The sequence below is a fragment of the Leptonychotes weddellii genome, chromosome 2, assembly GCF_054177405.1.
Source record: "Leptonychotes weddellii isolate Sample4059 chromosome 2, ASM5417740v2, whole genome shotgun sequence".
NCBI lineage: Eukaryota > Metazoa > Chordata > Mammalia > Carnivora > Phocidae > Leptonychotes > Leptonychotes weddellii.
Window position 1 is genome coordinate 148,917,151 of NC_138370.1, and position 23,447 is coordinate 148,940,597.

At 38.8% G+C, this 23,447-nt stretch overlaps 2 protein-coding genes across 3 annotated transcripts in view; one reads left to right on the forward strand and one right to left on the reverse strand.

Moving 5' to 3' along the window:
- LIAS (lipoic acid synthetase) overlaps positions 1–23,447 on the reverse strand; it is a 164,511-nt gene that overhangs the window by 49,872 nt on the left and 91,192 nt on the right. The window lies entirely within an intron of this gene.
- Positions 3,042–23,447, forward strand: part of SMIM14 (small integral membrane protein 14) — a 40,368-nt gene continuing 19,962 nt past the window's right edge. The window contains exons 1-2 of the mRNA XM_081813166.1: positions 3,042–3,167; positions 22,063–22,111. Coding sequence (XP_081669292.1) covers positions 3,042–3,167; positions 22,063–22,111 — 175 coding nt within the window. The remainder of the gene's footprint in view (positions 3,168–22,062; positions 22,112–23,447) is intronic.

Below are 23,447 nucleotides of genomic sequence, written 5' to 3' on the forward strand. Positions count from 1 at the left end.
TGTGCTTTATAATTTTTATTTCTTCTTTTATTTAAACTCCAAATCAAGCAGCATTTTGGGGCCATTTCTACCTTGTAGCTTTTAAGTGCTTTCTCAAAACGTTTTTTTTTTTTTTTTTCCTGAAAGAGTATCTTTTGAAATAACATCTCTAATTTCAGGGGCACCTGGGTGCCTTAGTCATTAAGTGTCTGCCTTTGGCTCAGGTCGTGATCCCAGGGTCCTGGGATCGAGCTCTGCATTGGACTCCCTGCTCCTCAGGAAGCCTGCTTCTCCCTCTCCCACTCCCCCTGCTTGTGTTCCCTCTCTCTCTGTGTCTCTCTCTGTCAAATAAATAAAATCCTTAAAAAAAAAAAAAAAAGATCTCTAATTTCAGAAATTCAGAAGTAAGGTCTAATTTCTCTAAATTCAGTAATGTGTAATACTCTTTATTGTAGTATTATTTCTAGTAGTGAATAGTTATAAACAAACCTAATTGCCTACCAGTAGGGCAGTGGTTATATCATGGTATGTTCATATGATGGAATTTTATACAGATGTTTAAAATAATTACGTCTTTAAAGCATATATAATAGGGCGCCTGGGTGCCTCAGTCATTAAGTGTCTGCCTTCAGCTCAGGTCATGATCCCAGAGTCCTGGGATCGAGCCCCGCATTGGGCTCCCTGTTCAGCGGGAAGCCTGATCCTCCCTCTCCCTCTCCCCCTGCTTGTGTTCCCTCTCTCGCTGTCTCTCTCTCTGTCAAATAAATAAATAAAAATTAAAAAAAAAAAAAAGAATATATAATAAGGGAAATTCATATATGAAATGAATAAAAAACAAGATACAGAAATCGCATTTAGTACGGTCTTGCTTTTCGGTACCTACACACACCATCTATATGTGCACACAGGAAAAAAAAGACTTGAAGAAAATACGTGAAAATGTTAACTGTTTATCTCTGGATTGTAGAATATAAGGGGAGACTTTTTTTTTATAGTTTTCTGTATTTTCTGTGATAATATATCTTATAATCAGAAAAAGATTTTAAACTATCTTTTTTTCATTTAAATATTGTCAGCTTATAATATGTTAGGCTTTTCTACCTCTCATTCATTATCTTCTGCTCTTACACTTTTTAGTACCTTTATCTTATTACTCTTTGAAAGTCTAACTCCCCAGCCTATATTTTAAAAACAGTTTATCTGAGGGTATAATTTTTGTGTATTAGTTATAGCCACCAGAATTTAGATGTCTGCATGTTCAGGACACTCATGGATACAGTAATGTATTACAGTATGATGATGGAGCAGAAATTTATTCCCATCTTTCTAAAAATGGACATTTAATTCATCCTTGCAATAGAGTAGCATCTCATTAATTTTAGGTACTAATTTGGAATTTTTGTTATTTTTTACCTCGTATAATCAAATAGGATTTTCTTGTAGGTTAGAGTATTATCAATTCCTGAGGATTTAAAGTGCTAAAAGCAAGTAAAAACCTGGGGAAACTTGAGGATTTTAATGATTATTTATGGTTTGCTCATTAGTTGTATGCTGCGGTACAGATTCGTTTTGCCTGTTCTGTGGAAATAGATGGGCTTTGCCAAAGGATATATTCAGCGTAGGAGCAGTTAAGATTTCACCATTATTTCCTTTCTGTTTTAATAATGTATTCATTCACAATTTAAAATTAACTTTTTTCCCCTAATTTAGTAATAGTATCAGTTAAAGTTCTTTATTATAGGTTATAGAAGTTCTGAGTTATGTAGAAAAAGACATATTAAAAGGATATTATGTGGCTCACATGGGAGAACCTGGCACAGAAAATGAATAGGATCAAAGGAAGGGTAAGTGCCAAAACAAGAAAGAGCCAAAGTCATGGCGTAGAACAAGAGCAGCCAAGATGCTGCTTGCTTCCGAATTCCAGAATTTTAGATGTCCAGGTGTTGATGCAACATCTCTATCTAGATAAATCGTAGGCATCTTACATTTAATGTGTGCATTACCAAACTTTCTTTCTTGCCGTCAAGCTTAAACTTCCTTGTCTTCTCTATTCACTCTATTATTCTGGTTACTTAGGCAATACCTTTTATGTCAGTTTTTACTCTTTCAACCTCATAGCTAATGCAGAAACAAATCCTTTTGGCTCAACCTTGAAAATATATCCAGAATCCAAACATTTCTTACAATTCCAGTGTAACCTCGTGGTCTAGTCTACCATCAGCTCTTGCATGGATTATTTTTTTTTTTGTTTTTTTTGTTTTTTTTTTTTAAGATTTTATTTATTTATTTGAGAGAGAGAGTGAGAAAGAGAAAGAGCACAAGAGGGGGGAACGGGAGAGGGAGAAGCAGACTCCCCGCTGAGCAGGGAGCCCGATGTGGGACTCGATCCCGGGACTCCAGGATCATGACCTGAGCCGAAGGCAGTCGCTTAACTGACTGAGCCACCCAGGCGCCCTCTTGCATGGATTATTGAAATTAGCCTCCGTATGAGTCTCCTTGCTTCTACCCTCCTGTCATGCCCCACTTTCTTCAAGTTTAGTTCTCACTACAGCAGCTGAAGTGATCTATTTTTGATATATCAGATAATGTTCTCCTCAAAATCCTACAGTAGCTCTGCACAACACTTAGAGTGAAAAAAAAACCCAACAAAACACAATTTACATAGCCCTACATGATCTGTCCCCCCTCTACCCCACTCTTTTCCCTTTGCTCACTTTGTTCTAACAATTCTGGCCTTCTTGCTGTTCTTGGAAAATACAGGTCACATATAAAGGATCAAGAGTATAAATAGACTTTAGACTTTTCAGCAGCAGATTGGCACAAAGATGTTAAGTTCTGAAGGGAAATTATTACAACTCCAGCGTTCTGTATTCAACCAAAGTATTGGTCAAATAGGAGGGAGTCTTCAAAAATGCCACCTCATGTACCATTTCTTAGATAGTTACTAGAGGATGAACTATTTTTCACCAAAAAGAAGGCATAAACCCAGGAAGAAGAATAAGACTTGAGTGTAGAAAGCAGGAGATCCGGCACATGCAAGAAGCAAAAGTAACTTCAGGATAATGGTGAACAGAGATCCCAAGGTGATAGCTGCGCACCAGGACCACAAGACGGCTGGTTTCATTGAGAGGGTATCACAAGGCTCTAGCAGAGTTTTTTTTCAGAAAGATGAATTGATAGAATACCTGGTAAGTCTAGGCATCTTGTGATCTAGAAAAATGAAAACAAGTTGTCAAAAGTCATAGGAAACCAAGTAAGTGGGGAAAAAAAAGAATAACGAAGTACAGAAAATAGTACAGAAAAGAAAAATAAGTAGAGTTCACTACATGATTCAACTGTGAAGATCATTTGCATAGTCATAATGTTAAAACTGACTATTGAGCTAAACAAATTTATGATATAACTATTAGGAGATGGCAAGAGTGCACATGTGTGGTTTGTGCAGAAAAGAGAGAACTAGGTCTTCATATTTTATACTGGTGAATCAGTGGATATTGCTTAAAACTGAAAAATCAAGAAGTAGCAATGATGCATATTTATATATAAAGACATGGAGGTAAATACTAAAATACTCATCTAAAATTTAAAAATGGTTGCCTCTGTGGGAGGGGAAATGGGTAGGAAGGGATAGGAACTGCTTTTTTTGGGAGAGAGCACACAAACTATTAGAAGAAGAAACATTTTAGAAGTATCTGAGAAATGATAGTGAAAGCCATAGAAATGCCTTTGCAGGTTGGAGTATGAGAGTGTGTGTGGGAGGTATGTGTGTAGGTCAGTATAATATGTTTGTAAATACATAGAAATGGTTTCCAGGGGATCTACCTCAGGCTCATAATAATGGTTACATTGAGGAGAATTTGAAGCTAGTCTAGATACTAGTTTAAGCCCATAGAAAGTCTCTGATGTAAATTTTCCTTTTACAAATGAGGAAACTGAGGCACAGAGAGGTTAAGTCACTTTTCCCAGGTGTCAGAGCTGACCAGAGAGTGGTAGAGGCATATTCAACCCTGGCAGCTTAGCTCTAGGTACTGGGTTGTTTCTTTAGTGCCATGCTCAGTTCTACTGCCTGTTGGTCTCCTTCAAGCACCTTTAAATATATTTGTGATCAAGGGGACCTTAGGGGGGTAGGAGAAAGCAGTAAGGGAGATTCTTCATTGTATTTTCACATTTTAAAACTATGTGAATGCATTACCTAGTCAAATAATTAACCTTAAAAATAATTTTTTTTTTTAAAGATTTATTTATTTGAGAGAGAGAGCTGCCGCTGTGGGAGGGGCAGAGGGTGAGGGAGAGAGAGTCTTTAGCAGACTACCTGCTGAGCTAGGAGCCTGCTGTGGGGCTTGAGCCCATGACACTGAGATCATGACTTGAGCCAGAATCAAGAGTCAGTGGCTTAACTGACTGAGCCACCTGGGTGCCCCTAAAAACAAAACTTTGTAAGCTACTTCAAAGACATTATAAGCAGTAAAATAATACACAATAATTAGGACAGACTTTTTTTCACTGAGGAATAAAACTTTTGAATGCGCTGTTGTTACATGATCTGAAAAGAAAATATATTCTATGATGTTTAGCTTTCCAATAATTCTAACAAGACTTTTTTTCTGTTCTTACATTCCTTGATTTCTAAATTGGTAGAATTTTTTCTCATCAGCTTTAAAAAATATATATTAAAATAGAAAAAGCTAGCAGCGACCAGGTGGCTCAGTCAGTTAAACATCTGATTTCCACTCAGGTCATGATCTCCAGGTTCTGGAATTGAGCCCTGCACTGGGCTCCCTGCTCAGCGGGGAGTCTGCTTGTCCCTCTTCCTCTGCCCCCCCCAACTGCTCTCTTTCTCTCTCAAATAAATAAACAAAACCTTTTAAAAAAATAGAAAAAACTTGTATGTCTCTTAAGGCAAAATGGACACAAGCAGCAATTCAGATTCTTTACTATTGCCTCATCAGTGCTTATGTAAGTTTTGATTCTTTAACTGCTAAGCTCTACTAGTACAAGGAATATAAATCTGATTTTCATTCATTTTATTATCTGTCTACACTATTGACTTTAAAGCAAATGACTGTATTTCTGATTGCATTATAGGAGTGTTTTAGATGATACATTATAAACAGAATTTAAGTATAAGGTTGATAAGACTGCAGTACAAAGAATGCCCATTTTGGGGTGCTCATGACAAAGCTTTGCTTACTCATTTGGCATGTCTCCTTCCAATGATTTAATTACATCATTGAGTTACACACATGTTCCTAACACAGTTGTATTTTGCTAGGTGCATATATGTTTCTATTTGTCTCAGGAATGTTCAGAAAAACATTAATAAATAGAGGCATTATCTGACACTATAGTCTATTTCTATCCTATTCTAATTAGTGCTTTACTCATTAAATACTGGCTGATAAGACCCAAAGAAGTGGATAAGAATATACAGTGAGTTCCTTTCAATTAAAATCAGATATCTTTATCAAGTTATTCTATGTTTCATTACTTGATTTAATACGGGAATATGCCCGGGGATAAATACGGATTTTTTTTGACATAGTAGTAGAATACTACTACATGTGTAGAAAGATGGCAACACAAAATTGTAATCTAATTATAAATCATTTTCTATTGATTGATTGATTTGAGAGAGATAGAAAATGCAGGAGTAGGAGGAGGACCAGAGGGAGAGGGACAAGCATACTCTGTGCTGAGCACAGAGCCCAATGCGGGGCTCGATCTTATGATTCTGAGATAATGATCTGAGCCAAAATCAAGAGTCGGATGCTTAACCAGCTCAGCCACTCAGGTATCCTATAAATCATTTTTTTAAGTTGTTTGGTATTTTGTGTGTGTGTCCCTTGTGAGGTTAGTATTAAAAAAAAAAAAAACCACTTCCTTATAACTACTGTATTTAGTTGTTTTTGGGTTTAGTTTTTTTTTTTTTTTTCTTTAGTGACTAATATTTCTTTTAAACAATAAAAATGGCCTGCAGAGGGACTTTTTCCATTCCCATTGAAGCCATTTGCAGAATTATTCTGGCTTCACTCTCTTTTGCTCTCTTGCCACCTCCTTCTTCTGTTCTCCTTGACTGGCTGTCTCTTGGCATAAAGTTTCTTTTATTAATGATAGGAGTTCCAGAAAGAACGAACAGATAGATTTAGTAATGTGAACTTGGATTATGCTCTGTGTTTTTCCTGTTCTCTGTTGTAACCTAAGATTTGGAATGCAGATAATCCCCCCCCCCTTTTTTTTTTTGGTTTGTTGAGCTCTATATTTCAGCTCTAAACAGTGAACTGAAACTTCTACATTTTTAATTTACTTAAATTATTTTCATATTAAAGTACTATAAGCATGTGATCTGGGAGATCCTTGGTCAGATTCCTCTTTATAGGCCCAAAGGCCCTATAAATTGTGGCTAATGTTCACTGTACTTAAATAAGTCACATTAAGATTGGCCTTTTTCCCGGAAGAAAAATATGTGTGCCTGAAAAATTTCTTGAGAAACCTCTCCACCTAGCAAATATAGCTGCTGCTATTATCTTTTCTTATTTATTTTAATTGTAAAATTAAATTGTAAAATATTTAGTTATTGAAATACATGAATATGTTCTTTCAAAAAAAAAATCAGTACATTAAAAGTAAGATTAAACTCTCATCACTCACTTCCCTGTATCAGGCTTATTCTGTACTTCCCTAAATGAATTTTTTTTTTTTTAAAGATTTTATTTATTTATTTGAGAGAGAGAGAATGAGAGACAGAGAGCATGAGAGGGAGGAGGGTCAGAGGGAGAAGCAGACTCCCCGCTGAGCAGGGAGCCCGATGCGGTACTCGATCCCGGGACTCCAGGATCATGACCTGAGCCGAAGGCAGTCGCTTAACCAACTGAGCCACTCAGGCGCCCTGACCCATGATTCTTAATTGAGCAAAGTGTGAACATGTATTTTGAATTTTTTTTTTTTTAAAGATTTTTATTTATTTGAGAGAGAGAATGAGATAGAGAGAGGATGAGAGGGTCAGAGGGAGAAGCAGACTCCCCGCTGAGCAGGGAGCCCAACGCGGGACTCGATCCAGGGACTCCAGGATCATGACCTGAGCCGAAGGCAGTCGCTTAACCAACTGAGCCACCCAGGCGCCCCTCCCTAAATGAATTTGGTATGCATCTTCCCAGATCTTTCTAACAAATACGTATTAAGATACTGTGGTGTGTGTGTATTTTTATATATATATTTCCCCAATTTAATAATAATATTTAGCATTTTACATGTGGGTACAAAGCCTTTTTAATCATCTGATTAACTTTTGGGTTTTATTTTAGTCAGTAAAGGACATTTTTGTCAACTTTTTTTCTTTCAAATCTTAATACTTTTTATCAGTATCATCCAGGCACTGGAAGACTAGTTAGTCCTTCTGTGATTAGAGGTATAATTCACTTTACCAATTAGGAAGTGAGGTTATGCTTTATTTAAAAGATAAAATGGTAATTGCATGTCAGTATATTTAATTCAATAACTCAAGCAGTATACTAAGTATCAAAAGAGAAAGTAAAAATCTCCCTATATTCTCCAACCCCTCATTGCTTCTTTACTGAATATGAACTATTAACTGTTTCTTTTATATTATTCCAGCTGTATATCAGCATAGCAAATTAGTCCAGAACTTGGTGGCATAAAACAACCTTTTATTAAGCTGACAAACTGTGTGTCTGAAGTTTATACAGGGCATCGTGGAGATGACTTGTGTGCTGCTTCATGTCTGGGTTCTTAGCTGTAAGACTCAGAGGCTGGGAGCAGGAAGCATCTGGAGGCTCACTTCCTCACTGTCTGGCAGTTGATACTGGTAGATGACTGAAACCCTACCTAGTGCTGTCAGTCAGAACACCTACATATGGCTTTTTCATGTGGCTGCTTGGCTTCCTCACAGCATGGTGGCTTGGTTCCAAGGTTGAGTATCCATCGCAAGGGAGGAGGATGGGGGAGGGAGAGAACCAGGCAACAGGTGGATACTTTTTTTTTTTTTTTTTTAATTTCCTTAAGTAATCCCTACACCCAACATGGGGCTTGAATTCACAACCCTAGGATCAAGAGTTGCACGCTCTACTGCCTGAGCCATCCAGGCGCCCCAGCTGCATGCTTCTTAAGACCTGGCCTAAAAAGTTGCATACAGCACTTCTGTTATACTTTTTGGTTTTTAATTTTTTTTTAAAGATTTTGTTTATTTATTTGACAGAGAGCACAAGCAGGTGCAGCAGCAGGCAGAGGGAGAGGGAGAAGACACCTAACCAACTGAGCCACCCAGGCGCCCCTTTTTAAAATTTTTATTTTAAGTAGGCTCCATGCCCAGTGTGGGGCTCGAATTCACCACCCTGAGATTAAGAGCCACATGCTCTACCGACTGAGCCAGGCAGATGCCCTCTTTATTAAATTTTTTTGTTGATATCCTTTTTTTTTTTTTAAGAACTTATTTATTTGAGAGAGAGAGAGAGCGAGCATGAGTGGGGGGAGGGGCAGAGGGAGAGGGACAAGAAGACTCTCTGCTGAGTAGTGGGCCCTTAGTAGGGCTCAATCCCAGGACCCTGAGATCATGACCTGAGTGGAAGTCAGATGTTTAACCGACTGAGCCACCAGGTGCCCCTATCTTTTTTTTAAGATTTATTTATTTATTTGAGAGAGAGAGCACATGCACGTGTGAGCGCAGCCGGGAAGGGCAGAGAGAGAGAGAGTGAGAGAGAATCTCAAGCAGACTCCCAAATTAAAAAAAATAAAAAAATTAAAAAAAAAAACGGGCATCTGTCCTATTCATAAGGACTCTATCCTTATGACCTAATCACCTCTGAAAGTCCCCACCTCCAAATACTAGCACATTAGGGATTAAGATTTCAGCATTTTTAACAGTGTAATGGTATTGGAATTTTCTCTTTTAGAAGCACGAGTAAGATGTAAATATTTAAATTGTGAACACTTGAAATAATGTAGAAAAATAGAGCAAAAAGTCAAAGTCTTTTGACTTTGGCAACTTCCTGTGGCCTACCCCTCACCTCTCTGACCCCATGATCACTATTGCTTGCTTGGCTAGAGATTGCGTTTAGCTTGTGGACTTCCCAGTCACATCTATGCATTTATATATCTTTACAGATAAATATACATATATATATCTATGTATATATATGTATATATCCTTGTATATGTATAAAATCAAAATCGCTTGTACCATAAGGGTGTAGCATATGAATTATACTGTTCTCTTATCAGGGGCCTTAAATTGTGTGTTGAGTTTGGGTTCAATAAATTAATTAAACTCAAAATCAGAAGATATTTTCTAGGATTGGAGAAAGTATCATTTGGGCAAAGTAACCCAACCTGTTAGTGTTAGACGTTTAAAAAATATTTTCAAAATATTCAGACTTGCCTTTAACCCAGTTATTTGAAGTCTTGGAGATTAAAAGGTGCATGGATTATTGTGGTTGCTGCAAGTTATTTTTGGTAATGTTATAGGAAAATATGTAGAGATGCTACTTAGTCATTAAGAACTAATTGTGATCAGGAGCGCTTGGGTGGCTCAGTTGGTTAAACGTCTGCCTTTGGCTCAGGTCATGGTACCAGGGTCCTGGGATCGAGCCCTGCATCGTGCTACCTGCTCAGTGGGGAGTCTGCTGCTCCCTCTGACCCTTCTCCTTCCTCTTCTTGCGCTCTCTCAAATAAATAAAATCTTAAAAAAAAAAAAAAAGAACTAAGTGTGATCAAATACTAGGTTCTAGCTGATCTCCAGTTGGAACATTGGACTTCTGCAGTGGTGTGATTATGTAGGAATATTTGAATTAAATGTTCTTTGTTTGTATTTTGTCATTTCTTTAAAATATCCCTCCTGTAATTTGGCAATGTGTATGAAAACTTAAAATGTGTATACCTTTATTTTAACAATTCCTCTCCTTATCCTAAAGAGATTAATTAAATGGGTAAAAATGTATTTATAGGAATGTTCACTGCAGCATTGTTTTTCATGTACAAATTTGGAAATGATGTAATTAAATGGACTGCTATGCAACATTTAAAGTTATGTAGAGCTGGTTTTGGGCATTAAAAGATTTGTGACTAGGGGCGCCTTGGTGGCTCAGTTGGTTAAGTATCTAACTCTTGGTTTCAGCTCAGGTCATGATCTCAGGATCCTAGGATGGATCCCCACACTCAGCAGGGAGTCTGCTTCTCTCTCTTACTCTCTTTCTCTCTCTCTCGCCCTCTCTCCCATGCGTGTGCTCTCTCTCTCTCTCAAATAAATAAATAAATAAATCTTAAAAAAAAAAAAGATTTGTGGGGTGCCTGGGTGGCTCAGTCATTAAGCGTCTGCCTTCGGCTCAGGTCATGATCCCAGGGTTCTGGGATTAAGCCCTGCATTGGGCTCCCTGCTCGGCGGGAAGCCTGCTTCTCCCTCTCCCCCTGCTGTGTTCCCTCTCTTGCTGTGTCTCCCTGTGTCAAATAAATAAATAAAATCTTTAAAAAAAAAATTTTGTGACTAGTTGTTGAGTATGGCAAAAAGATAGCAAAATAAGATGGAGAGGGTTCTCTTTCGTAAAATTATATATGTATGTATATACACACACACACACATATATTCATACATATATGTAGTTGACCCTTGAACAACACGGGTTTGTACTGTGTGGGTCCACATATACACAGGGTTTTTTTGGATAGATACAGTATGGTACTGTATTTTCTCTTATGATTATCTTTTTTTTTTTTTTTAAAAGATTTTATTTATTTATTCATGAGAGACAGAGAGAGAGAGAGAGGCAGAGGGAGAAGCAGGCTCCCAAGGAGCAGGGAGCCCGATGCGGGACTCGATCCCAGGACGCTGGGATCATGACCTTAGCCGAAGGCAGACACTTAACCATCTGAGCCACCCAGGCGCCCCTTTTTTTTTTTTTTTTTAAATTTTTATTTATTTATTTATTTGAGAGAGAGAGAGAGCACATGAGAGGGGGGAGGGTCAGAGGCAGAAGCAGGCTCCCTGACGAGCAGGGAGCCCGATGCGGGACTCGATCCAGGGACTCCAGGATCATGACCTGAGCCGAAGGCAGTCGCTTAACCAACTGAGCCACCCAGGCGCCCTATAGATTATCTTAATAACGTTTTCTTTTCTCTGGCTTGCTTTATTATAATACAGTATATGATACATATAGCATACAAAATATGTGTTAATCAACTGTTATCAGTAAGGCTTTCAGTCAACAGTCATCTATTAGAAGTTAAGTTTTGGGGGAGTCAAAACTTATACACGAATTTTTGACAGGGGGTCAACATCCCTAACCACTGTGTTGTTCAGAGATCAACTATATTACAAATATGTATGTCTGGAATATATTAACCAGAATGTTAACAAAGAGTTATTGTGTGGTGGGATTTTGTCCATTTTGGTCACTACTCTATCCCTAAGAACTACTAGAACATTACTGAATCACATTAGAATATAAGAAATGTTCTGTATTTATGTTTTGAGGAAAGCCACAGGAATCTCACTGCTCAGAGATTTTCAAGCCAGCCTTACAACTGTGAGCTGTGTGAGGTCTGGCTAGAGAAGACATTGACCCAACTGTTTAGTCATTGCTTTGAAAGTACTTTTTTGTTGTTGGTTTTAGAATTTCATTTTTAAAAAAAAAGTACTGATAAATTTGATCGTGCTTATTTCACAGGCAGCCCTGTTTAATATTAAAAGGACTTTTTCTCTCTTGTCTGTATATTATTGCTATGATGCTATGATCTAAAAACATCCTGGGGCGCCTGGTTGGCTCAGTTGGTTAAGCGACTGCCTTTGGCTCAGGTCATGATCCTGGAGTCCTGGGATTGAGTCCCACATCGGGCTCCCTGCTTAGCAGGGAGTCTGCTTCTCCCTCTGACCCTCCCCCCTCTTGTGCTCTCTCTCTCTCTCTCTCTCTCATTCTCTCTCTCAAATAAATAAAATCTTAAAAAAAAAAAATCCTGTGGGCCATGAACTGGGTTTTTAATATACATATTTAATTTTATATATGTTTAATTATATCATTTAATCCTCACAATGCCTTAAGGTTCATGATGTGAGGTAGGTAGTTAGGCATGAACAAGGAGGGATAAAGCAGATGCTGACTACATCCTCAAAGCCATCCCTGAGGGTTAACAGCCACACCTTCAAAGCCACCTCCAAGGGCTAACAGAACAGGAAAGGCCTAGCCACAGAGCTGGCTCAGAAGCCACAAGGGGACTTCCAAGAGCTGAGCAGGCATACAAAAGGTGCAGCTTGTCCTAAGGTCCAGGCAAAAACTCATTAGAAACTCATAAATATACAATACATAAGTAAATACAGTTATAACAGAATGCATCATGGATATGCAGATGCGCAGAAGCCAAAATGTTATAACCACCAGCTGTCAATCAAAAATGTCAATCAAAGCCAAATTTACATATACAAAAAGCAGGCTTAGAAGGATGCAGCTAGAGCTTCTTGGGGCCATTGCCACTCTTCCTCCAGCAGTGACCTGCTTTCTCTCTTGAAAATGTATTATATATACTTGGTATCTACTCACTAAACTCTATCTCCCCATTCTGGTCTGGGGTCTCTAATTCTTTGGTGTATCTGGGACAGGAACCAAGCAGCCCAGTGACATCAATAGGTTATATTTATGTCTTTTATAGTTTGAAACTTTATAGAAAGTAACAGACACAGAATTTGAACCCAGATACCTCTGACTTTAAAGCTTCACTTTTAACCACTGTTCTATTTACCAGTGCATAGGCAGCTCCTGTCCATGGAAAAGGAGGGTACTTCCAATATATGGGAGGTTCTTGAGCAGACATAGAAAAATAGCAAATAAGTTCTTGTTTACGTACTGTCTTAGGTCGGGCCACTATAGCAAAATACCACAAACGGGACTTAAACAGCAAACATTTATTTCTCACAATTTGGGAGTCTTGAAAGTCCAAGATCAAGTGCAGGCAGACTTGGTGTCTGGTGATAACTCTCTACTTGGTTGGCAGACAGTTGACTTCTTGCTGTATCCTCACATGGCATGGAGAGAATGAGGGCTCTGGTCTCTTCTTCTAGGGCACTAGTACCATCATGGGGGCTTCACCCTTATGACCTCCTTTAAACCTAATTACTTCCCAAAGGCCCTGTTTTGAAATACCATCACACTGGGGAGTTAGGGCTTCAGCATATGAAGTTTGGGCACAAACATTCAGTCTCCATAACAGGTACATTTATAATTCTTTTCAATAATTTTTTCCAAAGTAAGATTCCTCGTAGAAGATCCATTTATCTTCTTTTTGTCGTTAGAGTCTTCTCTTTGTTGTACATTTTTCCCATAGGCCTCTGACAGCCAAGGTTTTCTCTTAGGCTTCTGGGATATCCTAACAAACTATTTTAGATTCTTCAATATTCCCTAACACGAAATCTCTGTGCCAGGTGATCTCTTTTATTCTTTCAGTCTCTTTTAATCTCTGTTTTCTGCCTTTTTCCCCCAATGAAGAAATTATTCTACTCATACTGTGCTGTCTCTGTGATTTTGAAGCTAACTCACTTCAAGAACTTTCCATGACCGGGGCACCAGGGTGGCTCAGTCGTTAAGCGTCTGCCTTCGGCCCAGGTCATGAGCCCAGGGTCCTGGGATCGAGCCCCGTATCGGGCTCTCTGCTCGGCGGGAGGCCTGCTTCTCCCTCTCCCACTCCGCCTGCTTGTGTTCCCTCTCTTGCTGTCTCTCTCTCTGTCAAATAAATAAATAAAATCTTTAAAAAAAAAAAAAAAAAGAACTTCCCATGACCATCCTAGTTAGGTGGAGAGATCTAAATCTACTTTTATTTCTTTTCTGGGATCCTGGTATCAGTGTTAACATAAAAGTTTACCTGGACAGCAACTATTCGCCATAGATAGTCCCCTCATCGTAATGCAGAAAATATTTGAAGTCTATGACCATCGTATAGATACTGACATTTCTATTTCCTTCACATATTATCCTTGGTTTTCTTCTGTTTGTTTTCACAAATAGTTTCCTGTTGGAGTAGCCAAAATTAGCATCAATAGTACCAGTGTATTCTCCAAATAAGTCAAGAGAAAACTGAGATGTATTGTAAATTGGGCCTTTGTTTAAAGAGTTCCATCAAAACAGTGGAATTCTCTTGTAATATGTGGTTTTTGAATTTTTTAAAGATTTTTTATTTGACAGAGAGAGAGAACATGAGCAGGGGGAGCGGCAGGCAGAGGGAAAGGGAGAAGCAGGCTCCCCGCTGAGCAAGGAGCCCGACGCAGGGCTCGATCTCAGAACCCTGGGATCATGACCTGAGCTGAAGGCAGACGCTTAACGACCGAGCCACCCAGGAGCCCCTGGTTTTTTAATTTTTTAAAGACTGTAATTGATTCATCATAGTTGTTTGAATCTGAACACTGAATTCCAAAACACTGGTTTGGAAAAACACTAAGTGTTGAACTAGGAACGTGGTCATGATACTTTGGCACCTCATTCATTATTCAGAGCCTGCAGCATTGCCTGCTTATGAACATGAAGAGTGTCACCAGGAACTCAAAGAAGAGCAGCCAGAAGAGCAGGATCCAGCCACAACTCTTGGTGGAATGTCCCAAAGATGCTCTGCAGCTTGAACTAGGGATGAAGTGCTGCACTCAGCCAGGCTCCCAATGAATAAATTCTTCTCATTCCTGGTTGTGTGTGTGTGTGCGCGCACTTGTGCACATGGACATGCCCGCAGGCACTCATTTTTAATTTTCCTAAAGCTGAAGGAGCTCCTGCCTGCACAGCATGAGCCAAAGGGTTTATCCTTTCCTGCTGAAAATCACTTCCCTCCCACTCTTCTGGCTGCCTTTACCTAGGAAAAATCACTTATTGTGAACTGACACGGCTTCCACATTAAACTGACATCATTTCTCTTTTTAACAATTATATGTGAATTAATTAATTTTCTAAAAACTTATATAGCAGGACAGATAGTACATTACCATTTTTAATCATAGTCCTAAAGGGAAGCCTACTCTTTCTTCCCATGGCACTTTTTTCTTTCTTTTTTTTTTTTGAGTAATTTCTATACCCAATGTGGGACTCGAACTCACGATCCCATGATCAAGAGTCACTTGCTGTATGGACTGAGCCAGCCAGGCGCCTCAAGAGACCTCTCTTTTAGTACAGAAGGAAAACATTGGCTATGTTGGTCTTAGAGGCTATTTAATAACTATACCTAGAGTTATTTTCACTTTAGTCTGAATTTGCTTCAGTTCAATCATACAGTACATCAATTAACCATTCAGTATTATGCTTGAGAGAATGTAATGATATGTTAACTAAAGTTACGATAATAGAATTTTGTACATTGAAGTAGAATGAAATTGCGTTAAGAATTTAGACTTGGGGCGCCTGGGTGGCTCAGTCGTTAAGCGTCTGCCTTCAGCTCAGGTCAAGGTCCCAGAGTCCTGGGATCGAGCCCCACATCAGGCTCCCTGCTCAGCGGGGAGCCTGATTCTCCCTCTCCCACTCTCCCGCTTGTGTTCCCTTTCTCGCTGTGTCTCTCTCTGTCAAATAAATAAAATCTTAAAAAAAAAAATTCAGACTTTAGGTGGCATCACATTCCGGGACTTCAAGCTCTATTACAAAGCTGTAATCATCAAGACAGTATGGTACTGGCACAAAAACAGACACATAGATCAATGGAACAGAATAGAGAGCCCAGAAATGGACCCTCAACTCTATGGTCAACTAATCTTTGACAAAGCAGGAAAGAATGTCCAATGGAAAAAAGAGAGTCTCTTCAACAAATGGTGTTGGGAAAACTGGACAGCCACATGCAGAAGAATGAAACTGGACCATTTCCTTATACCACACACAAAAACAGACTCAAAATGGATGAAAGACCTAAATTGTGACAGGAGTCCATCAAAATCCTAGAGGAGAACACAGGCAGCAACCTACTCGACCTCAGCCGCAGCAGCTTCTTCCTAGAAACATAAAGGCAAGGGAAGCAAGGGCAAAAATGAACTGTTGGGACTTTATCGAGATAAAAAGCTTTTGCACAGCAAAAGAAACAGTCAACAAAACCAAAAGACAACCGACAGAATGGGAGAAGATATTTGCAAATGACATATCAGATAAAGGGCTAGTATCCAAAATCTATAAAGAACTTATCAAACTTAACACCCAAAGAAAACTAATCCAATCAAGAAATGGGCAGAAGACATGAACAGACATTTTTCCGAAGAAGACATCCAAACGGCCAACAGACATATGAAAAAGTGCTCAACATCACTCGGCATCAGGGAAATACAAATCAAAACCTCAGTGAGATACCACCTCACACCAGTCAGAAGGGCTAAAATTAACAGGTCAGGAAATGACAGATGTTGGCGAGGTTGCGGAGAAAGGGGAACCCTCCTAAAGTGGTGGGAATGCAAGCTGTTGCAGCCACTCTGGAAAACGGTCTGGAGGTTCCTTAAAAAGTTGAAAATAGAGCTACCCTACGACCCAGCAATTGCACTACTGGGAATTTACCCCAAAGATACAAATGTAGTGATCCTAAGGGGCACCTGCACCCCAATGTTTATAGCAGCAATGTCCACAATAGCCAAATATGGAAAGAGCCAAGATGTCCATCGACAGATGAATGGATAAAGAAGATGTGGTATATATATACAATGGAATATTATGTAGCCATCAAAAAAAAAATGAAATCTTGCCATTTGCAATAACGTGGATGGAACTAGAGGGTATTATGCTAAGCAAAATAAGTCAATCAGAGGAAGATAAGTATCATATGAGCTCACTGATATGAGGATTTTGAGAAACAAGACAGAGGATCATAGGGGAAGGGAGGGAAAAATGAAACAAGACGAAACCAGAGAGGGAGACAAACCATAAGAGACTCTTAATCTCAGGAAATAAACTGAGGGTTGCTGGAGTGGAGGGGTGTTGGGAGGTTGCCGTGGCTGGGTGATGGACACTGGGGAGAGTATGTACTATGGTGAGCGCTGTGAATTGTGTAAGACTGATGAATCACAGACCTGTACCCCTGAAACAATACATTATATGTTAATAATAATAAAAAAGAATTTAGACTTTAGGGTGTCTCGGTGGCTCATTCATTTAAGCGTCTGCCTTCAGCTCAGGTCATAATCCCAGGGTCCTGGAATTGAGCCCCACATCAGGCTCCTTGCTGAGCGGGGAGCCTGCTTCTCCCTCTGCCACCCACTTGTGCTTGCTCTCTCTCTCCAGTGCTCACTCGCTCTCTCAAATAGGTAGATAAAATCTTAAAAAAGAATTTAGCCTTCAGAAAAAAAATGTATAATTTGGAGTTTGTACTGGGTAGCTAGCTGACCTTCCCCAAACTCAGGTTTCATCCACTGGTAAAATAGCAGTAATAAAACCTGCCCCCGTGGGGCACCTGGGTGCCTCAGTCAGTTGAGCATCTGCCTTTGGCTCAGGTCATGATTCCAGGGTCCTGGGATCAAGCCCCACATGGGGCTCCCAGTAGGGAGCCTGCTTCTCCCCCTGCCTCTGTCCCTTCCTCCCCCCACTTATTCTCTCTCTCTCTTTCTGTCTCCCCTCCCCCTGTGCACGCACGCTCTCAAATAAATAAATAAATAAAGAGAAACTGCCTCCAGCCCTTGGTTGAGGATTAAAGAACACAACAAGTTAAAGTTCTTAGTATAGTACCTACCACATAAGAGTTTTCAATATTTGTTATTATCATAAGTGTAATTATGTGAAAGTGTGCATATTTTAAGACTAGAAAAGAATACTCGGGGCAATGAGTTAATCCACATTAATTTCTAAGTATTCATAATGTTTTTATTGTAATATGTATAATGTTATTTAAATTATAATAAATCACTTTAAAAGTAATTTGTAAATTTTAACATATTAAAAATATTTTTATTTAAATATATCTTAAATATTATATAATGAGAAAGTACTCCAGTTCCACATTGATGAACCATATAGGTATCTGTTGCATATTGGTATGTCTAAGAGTTGGAGGCAGTCAGATAAATGACATCAGTAGCATACTGTGATGATTTGAGCATATAGAGAGAGCGTTTGGTTCTGGGGTTCAATACAACAGCTAAGTAATGTGGCTCTTCTGCTCGAGCCTCAGTAGCGTTGTGGTTCCTCATCGCCTTTCCTAGTTGTTTACTCTGCCTGGAATGCCCGGAATGCTCATCGCCTTGAGCTGCACTATCATGTAGATAGCCCCTTAAGTGTTACTGCCTCTGTCTGCTGCCTGATTTAGATATAATGCTATCCTGTTTTTGTTCTCTACAAGGCTCTCTGACATTTTTGTGATATATTTGTTAATTGTCTGACTTCCCCATAAGACTGTATGATCCGCAACAATAGAAACTTTGTCTTTTTCATACCATATCCTCAGTACCTAGAACTATACCTGGCATAGAGTAGGCATTCGATAAATATTTTGAATGAGTAAGTGAACAAATGATTGTTGTGGTATTATTAGTATGTAGATGTAATTCAGGAGCATCTCACATTTCTAAATGAACATTTTTATATAGCTACACAGAAATATTTGTTTTTTTCTCTTATCCCATGTGTTATTTTCTAGGTTCAGTGATTTAAGGGCAAGGGAGTAAATATTTTAGGCTTGATGTCTCTATACTCACCTCAGCTGTTGTAGTGAAAGCAGCCATAGACAATATGTAAATGAGTGAGTGTGGCTACGTTTTAGTTAAACTACAGGCATACCTCATTTTATTGCACTTTATTGCACTTTGCACAAACTGCATTTTTACAAATTGAAGGTTTGTAGCAACCCTGCATTGAGTCAGGTCTTACCAGTACCATTTTTCTATCTGCATTAGCTCACTTCGTGTCTCTATGTCACATTTGGGTAATTCTTGTAATATTTCAAGCTTTATCATTATTGTTATGTTTATTATGATCTGTGATCAGTAGTCTTTGATGTTACTATTATAATTGATTTGGGGGCACCATGAATTGCACCCATATAAGATGGCAAACTTAATACATAAATGTTGTGTGTTCTGACGGCTACACCAACTAGCTATCCGCCACCCAACCCCCCCATCTCTCTCCCTCTCCTCAGTCCTCATTATTCCCTGAGACACAGCTGTATTGACATTGGGTCAGTGAATAACCCTGTGATGACCTCTAAGTGTTCAAGTGAAAGGAAGAGTCCCACATCTCACACTTTAAAAACCAAAAATGATTAAGCTTAGTGAGAAAGGCATGTCAAAAACCAAGATAGACTGAAGGCTAGGCCTCTTGTGCTGGTTAGCCAAGCTGTGAATGCAAAAGAAAAGTTCTTGAAAGAAAATTAAAAAGTTCTATTCCAGTGACCACATGAATGATAAAAAAGCAAAACAGCCTTATTGCCGATAATGGGGAAAGTTTGAGTGGTCTGGATAGAAGACCGACCAGCCACGATCTTCCCTTAAGCAAAAGCCTAATCCAGAGCAAGATCCTAACTCTATTCAATTCCACGAAGCCTGAAAGAGGTGGAGAAGCTACAGAAGAAACGTTTGAAGCTAAGAGAGGTTGATTCATGAGTTTTAAGGAAAGAAGTCCTCTCTATAACAAAAAGTGCAAGGGAAAGTAAAGCCCCTAGTGTTGACCTGGAAGCTGCAGCAAGTTACCCAGGATCTAGCTAAGATAGTCAATGAAGGTAACTACACTGAACAGTAGATTGTCAATGTAGATGAAACAGCTTCTATTGGAAGAAGACACCAATTAGGGCTTTTCTTAGCCAGAGAGGAGAAGTCAGTGCCTGGCTTCAAAGGACAAGCTGACTGTCTTATTAGAGGCTAATGTAGGTGGTGACTTCAAGTTGAAGCTAGTGGTCATTTACTGTTCCCCAAATTCTAGGGTTCTTAAGAATTATTCTGCTGGTGATCTATAAATGGAACAACAAAGCCTGCATGACAGCACATCTGTTCACAACACGGTTTACTGAATATTTTAAACCCACCGCTGAGACTTATTGCTCAGAAAAAAGAGATTCCTTTCAAAACATTACTGCTCATGGACTGTGCACCTGGTTACTCAAGAGCTGTGATGGTGATCTACAACAAGATGAATGTTGTTTTCATGCCTGCTAACACAGCATCCAATCTGCAGCCCATGGATCAAGGAATCATTTTAACATTCAAGGCTTATTACTCAAGAAATACATTTCATCAGGCTAGAGCTGTCACACATAGTGATTCCTCTGATGGATCTGGGCAAAGTAAATTGAATCTGGTCTCTTTATCCATAAGCTCTGTTTGCTTTTTGTTTTTAGATTCTACACATAAGTGAGATCATACAGTATTTATCTTTTTGTTTGTGACTTCCTTCACTTAGCCTAATGTCTTCAAGGTCCATCCATGTTGTTGCAAATGGCAAGATTTCATTTTTTTTTTAAATGGCTGAATAATACTCCATTGTATATATATTTGCCACATTTTCCTTATCCATTTGTACATTGATGGACATTTAGATTGCTTCCATGTCTTGGCTCTGATAAATAATGCTGCAGTGAAGTGGGGGGGGGTGCATATATTTTCAAATTGGTATCCTTTTCTTCAGATAAATACCCAGAAGTGGAATTGCTGAATCGTATGGTGATTCTATTTTTAATTTTTTGAGGAACTTCCATACTGTTTTCCATAGTGGCTGCACCAATTTACACTCCCACCAGCAGTGCACAAGGGCTCCCTTTTCTCCATATCCTCGCCAACACTTGTTGTTTTTTGTCTTTTTGATAATGGCCATAGAATGTATAATTTTTAAAGAGGTTTTTGATTAATTCCTTTCATATTTAGGGTTAGGATATACAGCATATTTTTACATAAGATCTGTTTTCCCATTTTAATTCAAGTAGGATGACTTTTAGAGGTACACACCAAAGCAAGTTCAGTCATCTTAGAGAACAATTTACAAAATGATTTGTGTAGTTGTTAATTGCAGTAATTGTTTAGATAAGGTTGTAATTGGTGTGGCACGGTCGTAATAATAGCTAACATTCCTTGGGTTGTTACTACATTTCACATGCATTATCTATTTTAATCCTCCCTAATACTCAAATATAGGTAACATTATCCCCGTTTACCAGGTGAGGAAACTAAAGCTTAGAAGTGTTAAAGACCTTGCCCAAGGCCTTGAAACTCTAGAAAGTTGCAGATTTAGACTTGAAGTGGAGGTCTTTCTGCAGAGCTCATACTTAACCAGCTAGGCACAACGGCTCTGTTGTTGCTTTCCCAAGCAACTGCAAGTCATGAGTTATTGCTGTAATGGAGGGAGGGTGTTATTATATAGTAACAAGGCTGATTTGAAAGTTGCATGCTCCTCATTCTCTTTACTGTATAGTCATCTCTATTTTAAGATTTATCATATTATCATTTCTAAACATCCTAAAATACCTCAGCATAGGGTGAATATAAAAGGATGATGTATGTTTACAGATCGGTTTTTTCTTTTTAAATTTTCTTTTTAAAATTGATAATCACATTCCAAAATTAAATTTTGTGAAAAGCTAGACATTGAAAACTTTAGCTTTCATCTCTGTCAGAGTCTACTCCTCCATTCTCTCTCAACCCCTGTGGTATCCATTTTTATTAGTTTCTTATTTATCCAGCCACTGTTTATGCAGATATAAGCAAAAAGGGGAAACAATATGTTGCTCCCTTTCAAAGATGAACTTTCTACAAATAGAATCTGTTTTTTCTCTATCTGCTTCTAATTGTCAATGAGAAGAAAAAATCTCATTAACAAAGTTTACTCTCTATCTAGTAGTCTTTCTCTACAGTTTAGTGCTTTTCCTTCGAGAAGTCTAAAACGTGCAGCAGGACTTTCTGTCACAGGTAATTTTTTTTTAATTCCTTAATTTAGATGAGTGAATTATACTAGATCACAGTATATTTGAAAATTATTTTGAGTAGAAAAAAGTCCCCCAAAGCTGGACTGCTCTTCAATGTAGTCTGTGTTTGTATTTGATTCTGAAGGTACAGTATATCTACTATGGTAGCATTCATTAAAAAATAAAACATGATTTTTCTAATAAAGATTATCCATTTTTGGTTAAGTCCAATGGCTAACTTTCCTTTCTTCTTATTCATTGTAGTTGAGGCAGTCCCAGTCCTACTGCACAGACACAGAATGTCTTCAGGAATGTAAGTAATGGTGAGACAGGAGGAACCTTGGCATTGGGGGCAGAATTAGAGGACTGATGACTGTGAATATTTGTTGGAAATTTTTCTTACAGTTTGCTGTTTAAGGAAATGGTTCTCAATAATGTATTTCCTACTTAAATATTTCATTTTTTAACTTAAAAAAATTTTTTTTGCCTCGCAAACAAACTCTGGTCATTGAAGAAAATTTTAAAATCATAGATAAGAAAAAACTTCGAGAATACTAAAAGATAACCATTACTGACAACTTGGTGCAAAACCTTTCAGACCTTTTTCTTGGCAAACATATGTGTAACAGTGCACTTTTGGCTGGTCGAACCGGACCATCAAGGCTGCTAGCACAAACCCCTCACCCTTTCTCTAGCATCTCTTTGCATCTGTTGGCAGCTTTGGGAACTTCTGAATGAAGGAAGGAAGCCATTCTTTCCTATGGTTTGGAAGCTTTGGGCCTTTTGGCTTTGACATTGGCATTCTCTAGAGAGCATAGGCAGTTGGGAGGTTTCTTAATGTGGCTTTTTGGGCAGTGTTGATGGTAAAGTGAGAATGAGAGCAGGAAGATGGATCCTGCATTTTGAATATAGCTGAGAGACTTGGTGGCTATTTTTTTTTTTTAAAGATTTATTTTAGGGAGCGAGTGAGCATGTGTGTCTATGAGTAGGGGGAGGGGCAGGGGGAGAGGGAAAGGGGAGAGGATCTCAAGCAGACTCCCCACTGTGCATGGAGCCGATTTGGGGCTCGATCTCACAACCCATAGGATCATGACCTGAGCCAAAATCCAGAGTTGAAGCCTCAACCAAATGAGCCACCCAGGTGCCCCTAGATTTGGTGGCTGTTAGGTGAGGCATCTTTTTTTTAGGATACAAATGACTTGGGGGGAATTAATAACTAACATTTAAGCCAGTTCTGTCTTAGGCCATAATTTAACTAAGAATAGAAGTATGACATTAATAGGAGGGTGAAACCTGGCACAATTAATTTCAAATACACTTATGAAAATGGGATCACTTTGGGGCGCCTGGGTGGCTCAGTTGGTTAAGCGACTGCTTTCGGCTCAGGTCATGATCCTGGAGTCCCTGGATCGAGTCCCGCATCGGGCTCCCTGCTCGGCAGGGAGTCTGCTTCTCCCTCTGACCCTCCCCCCTCTCATGTGTTCTCTCTCAAATAAATCTTTAAAAAAAAAAAAAAAAGAAAAGAAAATGGGATCACTTTGTATGTGTTGTTTTTCACTACTGTATTATAAACATATCAGTATATATTTATCTTAAAAAATAGTAAATGACTAAATAATAATACTTTATGGGGCTATACCAGTGTTTGT